The sequence below is a fragment of the Podarcis melisellensis genome (assembly GCF_964234715.1).
Source record: "Podarcis melisellensis genome assembly, chromosome: 4".
In the NCBI taxonomy this organism is placed as follows: Eukaryota; Metazoa; Chordata; class Lepidosauria; order Squamata; family Lacertidae; genus Podarcis; species Podarcis melisellensis.
Genome location: NC_138531.1, coordinates 44,727,189 through 44,744,671, shown reverse-complemented (window position 1 = coordinate 44,744,671; position 17,483 = coordinate 44,727,189). Strand labels below are relative to the sequence as shown.

General features: G+C 40.0%; 1 protein-coding gene across 12 annotated transcripts in view; it reads left to right on the top strand.

The window, feature by feature from the left end:
* The window catches only part of DMD (dystrophin), a 1,007,479-nt gene that overhangs the window by 823,016 nt on the left and 166,980 nt on the right, over window positions 1-17,483 (top strand). For all 12 annotated transcript variants that reach the window (XM_081908923.1, XM_081908930.1, XM_081908919.1 and 9 more), the window contains 2 exons: window positions 263-383; window positions 1,017-1,285. In XM_081908923.1, coding sequence (XP_081765049.1) covers window positions 263-383; window positions 1,017-1,285 — 390 coding nt within the window. The remainder of the gene's footprint in view (window positions 1-262; window positions 384-1,016; window positions 1,286-17,483) is intronic.

Genomic DNA, 17,483 nt, shown 5'->3' with positions numbered 1-17,483 from the left:
TATATGTTCACTGGTCTGAGGAATATAAAACAGCCCTGAAGTGTTCTGGATTTTCTCTCCTGCCTTTATTTCATAAACGGAAATATGTCTATTTTGTGAAGAAGAATTCTGAAATTATTTCACCTTTCCTTGTTTCTTTCAGTCATTGACCTTTTTGTTGCACATAAACTTGGCTGAAATTAATACAGGAAACATTGTACAAAAAGTTGACAAAATGAACAACTAGCATGCCAGTTTAGATTTGTATTGTTTCATTTTACAGGCCTTTAAGAGGGAATTGAAAACTAAAGAACCTGTTATCTCGAGTGCACTTGAAACAGTGAGATTATTCCTAGCAGAACAACCTTTGGAGGGACTGGAAAAGCTCTACCAGGAGCCTCGAGGTAATTGAATGTAGAGCTGTAATAACATATTGATAGAGGGATAAGCAATGACTAAAGGATCCATAAATTATTATTGTCAGTGTCAGGGCATCTCCTACATATTTGGAAGCTTAGATAGGGAAAGGGGAGGATGAGCAAGACATAAGCACTCAGTAATCTATTTGCATATTTATGAATGCAGCTCAACAAGAGGCAAAACAATTTTGTGCAAATTCACCATGCATTTAGAACAATTTATTACACATCAATTTTAGAATTTATTATCTCTTGAGACACAACTTATTATTCCAAAAGGGTGAGGGACCTTAAAACTAAAATAACTTGCTAGTTTTCAAAATTGGAACCAGTTCATACTTTACAGCTGCAGTCTCACTGCGGTTTCTGAGTAGTTCAGTCATATGTCATTTCAGTAGCACAGGAAAAACTGGATTACATGACTACTTGAAAGCAGCAGTCATGATCTGGGCTGAATCAGTGCCCTGCTTTTGCAATGTTTACATAGTGGGCATTAATAGTAGAGGTATTTTCAGATTTGTGCTTATATGAAACATAGCTAACAACTTTCAAATGTTCTTTTCATTTGTGTACAGTTAGCCTATACAAGATCTAACTGTCTTTGTACTTCACTTTTAGAACTGCCTCTGGAGGAAAGAGCCCAGAATGTCACTCGACTCTTGCGAAGGCAAGCAGATGAGGTCAAAACAGAATGGGATAAACTTAATCTACAGTCCACTGAATGGCAAAAAAAGATAGATGAAGCTCTTGAAAAACTGCAGGAGCTTCAGGAGGCAATGGATGAGCTGGACCTGAAACTACGTCAGGCTGAAGCTCTCAAGGGCTCTTGGCAGCCAGTGGGGGATTTGCTGATTGACTCACTCCAGGATCATCTAGAAAAACTCAAGGTAAAACTATGCTTCCACTCATTGGCATTGTTGAAAGTAAGATATGCTTGCCATTCTTCTGTGGTATGTTCCCCCCTCAAGGCTAAATGAAACTTTTATTTTGCAAATAAAGTTAAACAAAGTTAAAGATGAAAACCCTTTAGCAGTATGTCACAGACGTATTCAGCAATAAAAATAATATGCCATAAAATTCAGAACTGAGATTGAAAATTGCAAAACTCCAAACACATTCATAAACATAAATCAAGTCTTACTGGTCTAGATATCTTTTTTCAAAGATGCAGTATCTTCCATTTGTTTCTCACAGACTGAGCATTTTCTCTCTCCACATAAGTTAACATTCAAAATGGCAGCCACCATGATCTGTGTGAAATAATGATTGTGGTTCGAGGACCCGAACCCCGCACAGTGGAATGAAACACAAGGACACATGATATAAGGTTAATGGGCAAGAAAAGGCCACAACTTTATTGATTACAGCAAGTGAAAAGGTAAGGTAAAGGTAAAGGTACCCCTGCCCGAACGGGCCAGTCTTGACAGACTCTGGGGTTGTGCGCCCATCTCACTTAAGAGGCCAGGGGCCAGCGCTGTCCGGAGACACTTCCGGGTCACATGGCCAGTGTGACATCGCTGCTCTGGCGAGCCAGAGCTGCACACGGAAACGCCATTTACCTTCCCGCTGGTAAGCGGTCCCTATTTATCTACTTGCACCCGGAGGTGCTTTCAAACTGCTAGGTTGGCAGGCGCTGGGACCGAGCAGCGGGAGCGCACCCCGCCGCAGGGATTCGAACCGCCGACCTTTCGATCGGCAAGTCCTAGGCGCTGAGGCTTTAACCCACAGCGCCACCTGTGTCCCTAGTGAAAAGGTATTGGACGACAAAAAGTGAGGGCTGGAGGCTGGCGCCGCAGCAATTTAGGCTGCTGTACATGCCCCCTTGAAGGCACCTGGTTGGGTGCCTGGCCGAGGGCGTGGGCGCCAGCCAGGTGAGTGGGAGGCAGGGGGCAAACGCCCCCTGCTTAAGGCGGAGTCCGGCTCCCGGCCACAACCACTCCCCTCTCTTGCAGGGAGGAGAGTCTTTACCTTCAAGCCACTTTATTATAGCCCTTGACGAAGACTATCATGGATGGGCGTACTATTTGTAACCCTTTTATCATATGTGACACCTCAACTGCATAGAGAATTCTCTCTTCAGGATTTATGGCCACCACGAATATGCAGATCAGGCCATCACATGTTGTGCAAGACACTTACAAATGTCACATTCCCTGAGTGGAGTGCAGTCATGCAAAAACCTCCACAATCCTCCTGCAACCTTCACATAGAGGTCATGATGTTTGAACTAGCCTTATTAAAAGTCAAGAGAGGTACTGTGGCATAGAGCAAATAGTGTTGGCTGGTCTTGCTAACAGATAGATAAAAAACTCTGAACGTTGCCCTAATTCTGCTAAATAAATATGATATAGGGAACAGGGCAAAACCTGTTAGTCAATGTGAACATGTTCAGATCATTTGACATTCTTGGTGACATTGGGAGGGAGCAGGGTTTTGTTTGTTTGTTTTGATTTTGCTATTGTTATTATTTTGTGTTTTTTAATTTGTATTTTTATGCTGTGAACCACCCTGACATCTGCAGATATAGAGCAGTATACAAATTTATTAAATAATAATAAAATAATACTTAGAGAAAACTATGTTTTGTTGCCTTGTGATCAGCTTGGTTCTCTGGGAAAATATGTATTATTAGCTACACTGAGGCTTAAGCCAATAAAAATTTACAGTTGTTCTTAGCAAGTTTGGCTAACATAGCAAGATATCCTGATTTTCCATAGTAGGTTGCCTATTTGTTTGGTGATGTCATAATTCCTCACATATTTTTCCAGATTAGGCACATTAGCTCGTTAAGCTACTTTCTGTGTTAAGGATTGCTTGTGGTAGCACATGCTGTTTTACTGCTATATTAAATATGTAAGGAAGATTTTAGTGCTTTTGAATGCTTCCTTTTTCAGAATTAGTGCAAGTGTGCCTCATAATGTAGTACTTGTATCTTTAATAGTCAGCAAGAGTGCCAAATGTGAGCATTTACAACAATATATATGAGTAAACATGTTGCTTTAGGTATATATCCATCCATGCTTTCTGCAGTTTTACAAAAAAAATAATACTAATGCATATGGCCCATAATAGTAAAACAAATAACACTGTAGTTAGCAACACCCTTTAACATTCACAGAGAAGAGATGTCATGTTGTGAATTAAAACATATCTGTTGTGTATTAAGTGTAAAAAGATCAAATTGCAGTATTAGTAATATATTTAGTCAGCAGTAAGAAAAATGGCACAGAGACTGAAGGTTACTATTTCATTCCAAATACGACCTTAATTTCATATGTCCACACCAAAGCTTGTAGTCAATTTCATTTAAGTTGTCCTGCTTCTCTTTATAAGTATCTTATTAAGTTCTTCACTAGCTTCTTGAACAGTTTTAAATACTTCTTCATAATATTGACATTATTACCCTATTAGTAAAGTAGTGGGGTGTATGAGGTGTTAGGGGAGGGGAAGTCCCTCTTGTGGGGGACATTTCATGCTTCATCTAGGTTGGTTTGTCCACCTTTGGTCCCCACCCTGCACTCAGCTCTCCCCTGTGGCTCCTAGTAGCTATCAGCATGTGACAGCAACACCCCGGGAAAAGGCTTCAACTAGCCAGCTAAACCAGGTGAAGGTAAGTTAGAGACTTCCCCTGCATGTGAAGAAAAACTCCAGCAGATTGAGTGGACAAGACCAATAGTGGATACAACGGTTAAGAAGGGGGTTTCTGCCCTTGTAGTAGAAGGGGCAGGTGGAGCTCATCAACCTGGGAAGGTAGCCCATCTAGGAGAAGGAAAACTCCGATCCTAAACCTCTGCTGCCTTGTGAGATATCTTCGGGAGAAAAAAAGGCTAAGGATTAAACCCTACACAAATCCAGAGTGGAGTCCCTAAAACAGTTGGATGGCGCCTCGTATGCCTCCTTCCAAGCATCACCTGCAGCCAAGCTGATGCAAAACATATTGCTCTGCTTTCCTTTGGACTACACCAGTAAGGCTGAGAAGGCAGCTCAGGATCTCGATACACATTGCCCAGGTCATTTCAGTGCTGCTACTGCAACAGTTTGACTTCACCCCAGGAGGCTCATTCCACTGTCTCCCAAGACAGACACATGCAAACCACAAAGTAAAGTACAGTAGTGCTCAGTTTGCATAAGGCAGGTTGCATAAGACTGCTCCTTTTGAGGGTTCCCCCTAGCTTGAAGCAGGATCATCATTGTCTTACTGAGACCTTGAGGAGGTGGTGCATTTCAGGTTGGGGGAGAGAGAGAAAGAAGACATCTTCTCCCCTGCCCCCTGCTATGCTAAAAGCATCAGATAGCAGGCAATGTGAAACACTGTTGCATGTTGTCAGGGAACTGCCATCGGAGCCAAGGGTGGCGCTGAGGCTCCCAAATGATGATGCTGGAGAGGGAACCAGCAGAGGGAGAGAGGACGCTTCCGCTGGGGAAGGAGATAGAGGTGACACCAGGGAGAAAGGGGAGTCCGAGGGAGCTGCGGAGAGAAGGCTCTAGGACTCTGCCGGTGAAACCAGCGGGGAGAGCACAGGACCTCCTCTGGGGACGCCCACTCTGCGCAGACAGCTTTCGCGCAGAGAAGGGAGACGACGATTGGGTGTGAAAGAACTCTTATGTTGGAAGAAATTCAGGAAACGCCCACTGACGGATTCTTCCAGTGATTGAGACAGTCACGGTGTACTGACTGTCCAGCCTGGGGGGAAAGTTTTGTCCAAACTACTCAGCTCGGAGCAGTTTGCGCTTTACGCACAAGCAACCCCATACCCCCTTATACATGTGATCCTGGACAGCCACTGCTAGTCAGAATATGCAATACATATACTAGTACTAGAGCGCTGGCAGCCCTGAATGTGGATATTTCACAGGTATATTGGCGGCAGCAGGTGGTCCTGGAGAATGTGAAAGTCAAAAGCTTTCCTTTTTCCTTTAATTTATCATGAAGCATCATTATAATATAGGAATATTTATATGTTTAGGAATATGTTTAGTGCTGTTAATGCAGCCATAGCATGTAAAGTTGGGTGCACAAAGTATACTGACTTGAGTAGATAAGCCATATACTTTCCAACCACAATCCTTGCCTGGAACTTAATTTAGTTCCCTTGAAGGCACGGCAACTTAAAAATTGCTTTAACCGCCCCCTTAAGTCAGAGGGCTAAGCAGCACAGCCACTCAAAGTATTCCTTCTGAAATATTAGAACTTGGATAGGATTAAAAACAAGAATAAAGCTAATATTATCTATCCATATATAACATAAAGCTAAACTTTAGCTTCAGATGGGCATGCCCTGCTGATTTCAGTGCAAGCTTTGAATGGACATAGAGGAATAGAATATGGCTTTTTAGTGGTACTGATCTTTGACTAGGCTTTTGTTAGCGTGCTGGGTGAACTGACTCATAGTCACATAAAGGTTCTCTGTTCCTTTCTAATCTGTTCCAAAAGTTCAGCACTGGAGAAAAAAGGTTTTAAAAAGCTCACTGGTTAACTCATGAAAGTAGGGGGGAAACGTTAGAACCTAAAAATGTTTTCTCTCTCTCTCTCTCTCTCTCTGTCTTTCTGCTGTATATGGGCCCATTATCTACTCTGTAAGAGTGTCTAGGTGAGTTTTAGGGTCCAATCCTAAACTCCCCGCCATCAGGCCTTGTAGTCCTGCTGGTCATGGTGGTTGCAGCAGAAGGTGCAGGGGGCAGGCGGATGACTTGAAACAGGCCAGTCACTATGCAGGCCCCATGCTGGCACAGAAGTTGAGCTCTGTGCTGTTGTGCAACAGCAATAAGATGGATCCTGGGCCAGCTCAGCCCCTGCCCGCTTCTGCCTTGAGAACACCCCATTTTGGAACATCCTGTCAACAACACTCACACTGACTCCTGTGCCAGAAGAAGAAGGAGAAGAAAATATCCCACCCATCTGGCTGGGTTGTCCTAGCCATTCTGGGCAGCTTCCCACTCAGATAAAACAATAATAAAACATCAAACATTAAAAACATCCAGAAATAATAATAATCCAAATACCTCCACCCAGCGTAAGGGGGTTATTGAATTGCTCTGCCGAAATTTAAAACAACTGGTATATTTTTCATACAGCTAGGGACAATTGCAAGTGACTGCAGTCTAAACAATGCAACCAGCTCTATGAAGTGGTCCATTTTACAGATCAGGGACTGAGACTGGTTGACAGTGAAATGTAATTAATCCATAACAGATGTGAGATTGGAACCCAAGTTTTATTTGAGTAGTCACCAGTTAAATGTTAATCCAAATGCTAGGGAGCTGCTCCTGTTTTGTGGAACAGCAGCTCTGTTAAGATATGACAGACATCCACTATCTGCACTTTGTGGAAACAGTTCAAGACAATTTTCTTTCAACAAGCTTTTCCAGCTTATCTCTGCCTTAGGTGTTCATTTTGAATTGTTTTTAAGTGTATCTTTAGTTGTTGTTTTTCTACTGTTTTAAAAACTATTTTAGCTATTTTAATGGTATGTTTTCAAATTACATGGAGACTTATGTTGAAGGCAATTCACACATTTGTTGCTGACATTTTAAACAGGACAGTTATATGACTATCATAATTTTCTTCAGCACTTTTTGTAATTCCAGTATGGTTATTTTCACTTTTCTGCTAAACCAAAGAAAGGGCTAATTTTCTGAAAAGTTTAATGTTTGGCAAGAAACTCTGGCATGTTGACAAGTGCTGTGCATTTTACTTCCTGGGTTGTTTATTCCGGGAAGATTTCTACATCTGTGCTATGTCTTTGGGGAATTGGTTTGCTGAGTTAGATCAAGGGGACTGTCTAGTATGAATTTGTTGTTTTGCTGAATAGTAGTGTAATGTGTTTGTGGCTTTTATTAAGAAGGCATTTTTGTAGTCATAATCAGACATAACAGAGAGACACTATCTGCATTATATTTTGGGTGCGTATGGAAGACTTTCAATTTCCAACAAGCTTTTTAAGTGGACTTTTCTCTCCTAGTGTGTATCTGTTTTTGCAAGTGAAATTGATGTTGTATGTGTTTTTATTTTTACTGGTTTATTTTTACTGGTTATTGTTAAATCGCTTTGGGATGTTTTTATGGGAAGCGATTCATAAATAAGTAAAATAAGGGTGACCCCATGCACATGTTCTGTATGGAGCTGTGAGAGAGAATTAAGGGGAGAGGAGGTTGAATAGAATACTGAGAATAGAGAGAAGGTCAGGCTGAGAGGGGCAGTTGAAAATGACACAGCCTGGCTGTGTCAGGAACAGAAAAGGACTGAGGGCAAGGAAGAAGAAAAATCTGAGTAAGCATTTATTTATTTATTTATTTATTTATTTATTTAAGCTCCTTTAACTAGAGAATTGGGGCATTTTATTTTATTAAATATGAATATATTACTGAAATTTGCTACATTGCCTACATATCCTGACTGACTGACCACCAAGGCTTTATGAGAGTTATTATAAGGATATAAAGGAAATAAAAGTTTATCTAGAAAAGCGAGTAATATAATCAACCCCCCAAAAAAGTAATTAAATTGTTTCCCCCCCCTAAAACTGGTGGCCTCCCAATACATCTTTAAAGGGAACACTTTTATCAATAACTTCAGCACTGTCATTCTTATGTACACAAGGGATTTATTTTGATGCTGGAGCTATCAGGTATGCAGATACCATAACTGTGAAGTAACTACTGCACATAAGCAAGTCAAGGAGTGAAATAAAATCAATGTATCAAGCTAACAGAGTAATTAGTTTAGTTTGGAAGTATATGAAGTAAGGAGTATAATGAACATAGAGCTGTCTGGAATGCTCAACTCATAGATTCTTTTCCTTAAATATCTCTCTTTCTTTTCCTATCACTTTTTTCTGATTCAGAACAAATTATGAAGAACTGTATTATCATTTTCCTCAGAGAGCTTAGCACAGGCGCAGGCAAGCTCAGCCCTCCAGATGTTTTGGGACTACAACTCCCATCGTCCCTGACCACTGGTCCTGTTAGCTAGGGATGATGGGAGTTGTAGTCCCAAAACATCTGGAGGGCCGAGTTTGCCTATGCCTGGCTTATTAGTTCAAAAAAAACATGTCAATGACTTTGATGGATTCCTCACTAACTGAATTTCTAAAAAGAAAGTTTAGTATATATGTTTATGGACAAATATATGAGGGTGCAGTTGTTGTGGTAATGTATATGTGCATACAGAATTTCAGCCACACCATATTCTGAATACCTCAGAGAACCATAGTTTCATTGATGAAAGCAAGGATTCCAACGCAGGCACTTCTAGGCTTGAAATTCAGCCCATATGCAAAAAGTTGTGACTTTCTACTTAGTGGTAGCAGATTTAGTTCAGCATGCATTTTTGAAGTTTAATACTGTATAGTGGTATAAGTACTGAAGCAAGGCATTTCTTTAAACAAAAGAATTAATAATTGGTTTTCATTGCAATGCTTAGGAAGACCTGTTGTCTAAATTCCTGAATAGCTTATCATGTGGAGGTTTATTTTTAGAATCTTTTTGGCCATGAGATGGATTCTAATCTTTTGAAAGTTAGAATCTATTTATTGTCCTGATCTGACAGTTGCAAAATGTGGGCAAATGAGAATACACTGGCATTCTTGGGTTGCTTAAGGCCCTGTCCTCTGAAACATTGGAAGCTGCCTTAAACTGTTCCAGCAAGGTGAGGGGAACCTCTTGATTCTTTGTCTCCTGTAATCTCTGATCTTACAGATACTATGATTGAACACTGTATTTCAACCCAATAGGTGATTTTCCTCCCTCTGACCCAAAACACAGCATGTATTCCATATTTGTCACAGCATTCACCACACACTTGTTTTCTAGCTCTTTATCATCTTGGACTCCTTCTAGGCTCCTTCTATATGTCTGTGACACAACATAATGTAACAGGTGGAAATTGTCCCCTACATTTTGGAATAGCCATTAAGCTGATTCCTAATATTAACCTGCCATCCCAGAGAGCTTAGAAATGTCATTCATAAGCTTCTTAAATGGTTCTGTTGGAGGCCTCCCATAAAAGTATAATACAAAATCCAATTCTTTTCTATGTTTTTTGTCTTGAGCATTTCAGTAGCAGCCACTGCATCCATTGTTGATCATTCTGGCATAAAACCTAATTGGCTGCCACATCCTTCATACGTCAATCCATCACAAAGTCTTTTCTCCCTCATTTATCTCCTGCCATTTCATCATGTGCCTAATTAACTTGCTGGGTCAATACATACTACACTCCTGAGAGACCAGTATAGTCTTTCTGTATTTGTCAGGCACTTTCCCAGTTCGGATAATTAGGCTGTTCTGGTTTGTTGCCATTTCCGTCTCCTGGTGTGCTATAGCGTACTTTAAGTTATTTGAACTGTTGGTCAGGTACCTATTTCTAGTGGAACAGAACCACTTCCTTTTACTGGATATTGCAATAGGATCTGGGAAAGTTTTCCTATCTTGGGAAGCCTGTGGAATCTTCAGTAGCTCACTATCTCGTCACCTGAGGGATTTGATCTCATAGGGATTTTGTTAACATTTAGGAGAAACAAGGCTGTTACTCAGTTCTGGTACTTCTTAGGTGGGCACCATTACCATTACAGTGGTACATCTGGTTGCGAACGGGATCCGTTCCGGAGGCCCGTTTGCAACATGAGCAGAACGCAATGCGCATCTGCGCATGCATGCGTCACGATTCGCCGCTTCTGTGCATGCGCGTGACGTCATTTTGCGCGTCTGCGCATGCACAAGCGGCGAAACTCGGAAGTTACCCTTTCTGGTACTTCCGGGTCACCGCGGGATGCAACCTGAAAATGCTCAACCTGAAGCAAACGTAACATGAGGTATGACTGTATAAGAGAACGAGGAAAGCATTCATTGTGAGTTCTGGCACCTCTTTTCCTAGAAAAATAGCACTGTGGAGGATGAATATCCTCCATTTCCCTAAGCCCAAAGTTTGTAGCAGAGTAAAGTAGCAAAGTCCAGATTGTCAACATTGTTTGTCTGCTACACCAAATCTGCTTCTTAGCCCTTCTGCAAGCAAAATCCATTCAAACACAAACACAACTGTAACTGTACTGTCCTGGTTGTCATGCAGTTGCTAAGGCTTGGAACTATTTCTTATCAAAGTTGATACATGCCGCTCTGCAGAGTTCACAACTTAAGTTTTCAATCCAACTGGGTTTAAATAGTTTAACTTTTAAAAGGGTGGAATAGAAAAGAGATTTGATACATGTATTTGAAAGCATTATATGTAAATATGTAATAAATGTGAATGTACGGTAGCTAATAATGATCAGTTTACTGGGCTGCTAAATACACAAGTTGACACTAGTGCTTCTGCTTATTAGGACTGGCAATTTACCAAAGCCATGTCTAAAGAGACAATATATATTTTAATTGTGATGCAAGTACACCTAGGAAGACACAGTTGATAGAAAGCAATTCCATAATTCTGGTTATCAGTCTTCCTTTGGTGTTTGATTGTGGATTGTAAATACTTTATGACAGACCATCCTGCAACTCAGAAGCATCTTCCTCTGGCTGGTTGGAAGGACTGGGAAAGGGAAACAGCTGCTAAAATTCTGGCGTGCGTACACGCGCACACACTTCCTTTTAATGTCTAGCCTCCATGAATTGCTCACAAGAGCCTCTGTAGTAGCAGCCCTCGCTCCCCCTAAGGGTGTTATAAAAATTGCCCAGGCACATAATAAAACCACTCTAAGTAAAGTAAAATAACAGTAAAACCTCTAGCAGCAAATTCCAGAGGAGTAACCATGTTATAAACAATAAAACACACCCATCTTTAAAATGCACAGTGCAGAGATATATAAACAATTAGTGCAGTGATTATTGTTTTATCTTTATTTCATTTTCTTGTATACAAAGCAAGCTGTGTTCATGGGAGGGTGTTGAGTGCAGGCATTTTTAAAGATCTCCCTGATTGCGCTTCACTGATCAATTTTTCATAAAAATCTTCTAAGGATTGCTGTCATATGTCAGTAGTTTCATATTTTCAACTCTGACACACTTCACAGCCTTTGTGATCTTTAGCTCATCTCAGCCAAGTTGTAAGAAGTATTCCTTGTTCACCTTTACAGCTTGTGCAAGTTAGTATATTGAAATGTATGTGTTTGAATATTGGCTTTAAGTTGGGGAATGCACATGTGTCCTCTTGTTTCCTGTTGCATTTCCAAGTTTTACAGTGATTCAACCAGATAAACGTGATGTGGGGTTTCCCCCCTGTTTTCCTGTTAAATCAAACTAACACCTCTGGGTGTGTCATTCAGTTGTCATACAAGAAAATAATACATGATAAAACTTGCTGTTCCAAGTATTTGTGTATTTATTTATAATACTAGTATCCTGCTTTATAACCCTATGAGGCTATTCAAGAGGCTTAGAAAAGATTTCCAAAATAAAATACCCACTCAAATCATAGCTCAGTGGTAGAGAACCAACATTATTCAGGCTCTTGCCCCTCTTCTCCCCTCATATCATACAAGGCAGCTGATTGATTGATTGATTGATTGATTGATTGATTGAACTTATGTAACGCCCTATACCCGGGGGTCTCAGGGTTCTTCACACCATCTCTGAGGTGAGGCAGTGGCACTGAGCAGGTGGCTCTAACTCAGCCCATCCTTCCATTGCTGTCTGCTGACAGTCAAAAGGTCCTATGTGGATAATCAAAGACATAACTGAATGTTTATTTAAATGTGTTGATTTGTACACATAAAATGAGAAATAATCATTATCAGCCAATCTGTTAAAAGATTTAAAATTATTTAATTGGTTGTCATCCCAAGTGAAAAGGGTAATAGTGTCGTATGCCATCTCCATGTTCTGTGTTTCTGTAATGTGTCAGTAAACAAATAGAAATGCAGTTAAACTTATAATCATGACATTTGGCTCCACTGTTTGCCGAGAAATGAGGCTATATAATTTTATGTATAATAAACATATAGAGGGAAAGCATTTTTTAAATTCTATACTGCTGCATATTAGTAGTTATTGTATGCCATAGACGGATAGTAACATTTTGATAGAATATTATACACCCTTCAAAATTTAAAATGAGCTGCAAGTTCTAAAGGCTTAGGTATTCTTGATATCACAAGAAATTATCCATCCTTAACCATTTTGAGTTTCTAATGGTAAATAAGATGAAAACTTAATTCATTTTTGTTTCAGCAGTGCCTTCTTCCCAGGAGCCACAAAATCATGCAAATATAAACTCCCTTTTGAAATAATGAATGCATAAATATTGGCAACTGCATCAAGTTTCACAACAAGTCATGTTTTGAAAGACTAAAAAAATGAAGAAATAATTGATTCACATTTAATGAGAAAAAAGTTTTTGTTTGCTCTCACAAATGAAATAAGATGATGTGTTTAGCTATGCATATTTTATTTTAAAGTAAAAGAACAGCTTTTACTCTAAGGATGGGGTCAGTATGTGGGATCAAGTTTGTTGGTGGCACTGCACAGTCTTTGGAATTTCCAACATGGGAAGTTCAGTTGACATTTCTGTTCTTGCCAGTACAGTAAATGTTAAGTCAAGACATTTCTTTTTCAGTGTTGTTGTTGTTTTAACTTAAGTGAAGGTATTTGCTTGCTTGATTTAATGATTGTTAGCCACCTCAAGGTTGCCATTTGAGATAGAAAGGCAGGATCAAAATGCTTTTAATGGATAGAATGGAGTATTCCCTAAATACTAAGCCAGTTTACTTAGAAGTATACTTCATTTGTTTCAAGGGAGCAAGTGAGTATTCTTAGGATCTATTAGCAGCATTGTTCTTGACCTAAATTTTGGACAGAAATCCTTCTGATGTAAAACAGGGTTCCCATCAGCATCAAGCTGAGGTGTCCAATGCAGCACATCCCCATACTTTGTGGAATTGATTGCAGTTTATGTAGCCTGATGATGTGGACAGGACCCTTGCAGTACAGTCAAACCTTGGTTTCCCAAATGCCTCCATTGTCGTACATTTCGGCTCCCGGACGCCAAAAACCCAGAAGTAACTGCTCCAGTTTCTGAATGGTTTTCGGAAGCCAAACATCCGACACAGCTTCTGTTTTGAGTTTTCTTATTGTATTGAGTTACAGGTAGGTAGCCGTGTTGGTCTGCTGTAGTCGAAACAAAATAAAAAAAATCCTTCCACTAGCACCTTAGAGACTAACTAAGTTTGTTATTGGTATGAGCTTTTGTGTGCATGCACACAGATTTTTTTATTTTGTTCCTATTGTATTGAGGTGTCCGCTTTCAGTTTTCGGTTGTCGAACATTTTGGAAGTCGAACGGTCTTCCAGAACAGATTACGTTCGACAACCGAGGTTTGACTGTAATGTGATTCACTTCTTGCTGTCTTAACTTCTGTCCATATTGGCAAGTGAAAAGCCAGTGGGGGTGGCAGCGGCAACTGACCAGCACGGTCCAGAATGTTAATGCATCCCTATGCAGTGGACTTGTGCCTACTGTCCTTAAACAGGCAGCAGTGCATTCACCTCTGAAGAGGCCCTTCCTGGACTGTGGTTTACAACAACTACTATCCAGTTATGAATGACCTTTCTTGGGTAAGGTGGTGCAGAAAGTGATGGCAGAGCAGCTGCAGGGGTTCCTGTAGGGTATCAATTTTGCTGATCCATTTCAAGGCACACTTTTGAGACTGATTTTGCCTTTTGTTGTTATTTAGTTGTGACCAACTTTTTGTGACCCCATGGACCAGAGCACGCCAGGCACTCCTGTCTTCCACTGGCTCCCGCAGTTTGGTCAAACTCATGTTGGTAGCTTTGAGAACACGATCCAGCCATCTCGTCCTCTGTCGTCCCCTTCTCCTTGTGCCCTCAGTCTTTCCCAACATCAGAGTCTTTTCCAGGGAGTCTTCTCTTCTCATGAGGTGGCCAACGTATTGGAGCCTCAGCTTCAGGATCTGTCCTTCCAGTGAGCACTCAGGGCTGATTTCCTTAGATGACATGTATCAAGAGCTGAACTGGGGGAATGCGATTCTGGCTTTTTTGTTGTACAGTGATCTTAATACATGAGGGTGTCTGCATAGGTGTGCTCTTGATAGGGCTATCTTTGGGTCTGCTGTGAAAGCTGCAGCTGATGCAAAATGCAAGAGACCACTAGTAGCACATCTCTGTGCTTGCATTGGCTGCCCATATTATTATATTAATTTGAAATACAACTAACAGCTTGGGTCCATGATATCTGACACATTATGGCTTAGTCGTGCTGACCACATGACCTGGAAGCTGTACGCCGTCTCCCTTGGCCAATAAAGCGAGATGAGCGCCGCAACCCCAGAGTCGGCCACGACTGGACCTAATGGTCAGGGGTCCCTTTACCTTTACTATATCACAGTACTTTATATCAAACATTATATCACTCATAAACTGTTCATGCAAACGCTCAATCATTGATGCATCTATGTAACATTATGGTGCATGTTATGAGTGCATGTTGTGTTATTACACCATAACTACATTAAATAGCAGCAAAATAGCAAATTTAAGACAGCTATCTAGGTGCCTTTGACAAAGCTCAGTGAAGTCATTCTGAAGTTTCAGTGGGAAAACATAAGAAACCTATTGAGATGCAAAAAGGGCATTTTTACTTTAAAAGGTCAAACAGCCATTCATGTCCCATTGATGAAAGAGCACATTCACAGAGTTGGCTGTGTGCAATTCATTTCTTGAGCCCAGTCACTCAAGAAGGCAGGGATTTCAATTGAAGCTTCTGATCTAATCAGAGGGCAAGGAAAAAGTCCCTCATGCTTTTAGATCACTGTACAATAAAAGAAAAGAAAAAGGCAGCATTAAATTGTTCTTTAATTTCATAAAAATCTGGCTGTAAAAAAATCAGCTAACAATTCTTCATCACATCCCTCCTCCAAAAGTTCCGCAAAAGAGGTGTGCGTTCACTTGCTTCCTGTTATAGAAGCAAGATGCATCTAAATGGGAAGGAAATTCCACAGACATGGAGCCACCACTGAAAAAGCCTTTCCGAAGGCCTCACACTTGGGGGAAGTTGCCCAGTGTGTGTGTGTGTGTGTGTGTGTGTGTGTGTGTGTGTGTGTGTGTTTCTGCAAATCCTAAGCCTGCTGAACTATCTATAAATCTATCTATCTAGTGTGTGGATGGAGCCATTTTGGCTATATACAGATCAGCATTTAGAACACTGAAATTGCTTTTAGCATATATTGTGATAAATGGAGAACATGCACTCCTGTTTTCAAAATAGGAAATGCTTAAAAGATTTTCTAACTTTAACAACAATCAGTATAGGACTTTGTAATTAGCTGTAAAATTAGCATTTTCTTGGGATCTCTGACATTACTTCTCTGTACTATGGCAAAAGTATGGTGGGGAAATATATTTGGAATGCAAGGCTACCTTCCATTCTTTTCCAAAAGTCATTTCTTGGAAATCATTAATGTTGGATAGACTTAACAATTCTACACCTTTTAATCCGTTATAAGCATTCCCATTGTGCAGGACAATTAATAGTGTTTTGGTAAGAGCATAAAATGAAATAGAATAATTTCATTTCAAAGTACATTAAAAGAAACAACTTCAGAAAATAAAAAACAATACAATGTTATCTGTGTACACTGAAGACATGATTTTATTCTTACTGTTCTGCATATGAAAAGAAATTTATTGGAAGGAACTGAGTATGCAGCACTGGATCTATCCAAAGTATATTTTCAAAATGCCATGTATGGGGATAGCGCTGCAATTTTATTATTGCAGGTGGGAAAATGTTACAATAGGACTCAACTGAATAATTTGGATTGATTATCTGAATGCTGCATTTGACTTGTTATCATCTTGATGCACATGTGGCTAGGGGAAAGAAGGGCTAAGAAATGGAGAAAGTGAATTGAGCATCTACTTTTATTTGCTGCAATTGGAGTCACTGATTTCATAAGGGGAAGTCCCTGGTGCTGGGAGAGCACATAATGAGCCATTCTCATTGAAATAAGCTTATTTGCTAGTTATTTATTTATTTTCAGATTTGGGAAGATGGGCTCATGCAACAAGAAAAAATAAAAAATATTTCCTGGACATTTGTAAATGTCTGCTGACTTTGGTATACACAGGTCTTAATATTTATGTCATAGGAGTTACTTTAGCATATTCCCATACTTTGTTAATCAAAAAATCAACTAAGGTGCAAAATAAGGACCATAATGGGACAATTCTGATGCATTGTTCTACAGTTATCATTGCACTTGTTGAAATGGGTATGTGGAAATATATCTATATCTATCTATATCTATATCTATATCTATATCTATATCTATATCTATATCTATATCTATATCTATATCTATATCTATCTATCTATCTATCTATCTATCTATCTATCTATCTATCTAGTGGTCCATAGACCCACAAAACAGTTTCAAAACATGATACAGTTAAGACAACCAAACAGCAGGCGAAAGAGACTGAGGTAGTCATTTTGTTATGTCTAGAGCATGATGTTCTTTGTTTCTTGCAACCTCCGAAAGAAACTTTGCCGAAGTCAGTGTAATATCATTTGACCTATCCTCCAGAAGGTATTTAACATGGGAGGCTTCAGATTTTCCTAGCAAATTTGCTAGTGAGGGTTTGATCAGTTGATCCCTTGCTTGCTGATACTGCCCATAATGTAGTAGGGTATGGTTCATGCAATCGACGTCCTGAGAACATGAACATGAACAAAGCCTATTCTGATAGGGATGCCTCTCAGTCTACCATTTAGAACTTCCGATGGAAATACATTTAATCTAGCTTTGGTAAATAAACGGCAATAGGTGGGTGTGGACAAATTCCTAAGATATGAGGCTAACTGAAACATCTTAGGAATTCGTCCATACCCACCTATCAGCATTTATAGGAACTGATATGAAAGCCTGCTTTTCGTTATCTGAAGAAGTGTGCATGCACACGAAAGCTTATACCCAGAACAAACTTAGTTGGTCTCTAAGGTGCTACTGGACAAGTTTTTAATTTTTTAAATTTATTTCAGCTGTACACTACAGTAGGCTCATATTCTGTGTAGCCAAGCTTAATACTAAGCAAGCCTGTATTTGCTTGTACTCCTTCTGTTCACTGTTTATAAAAC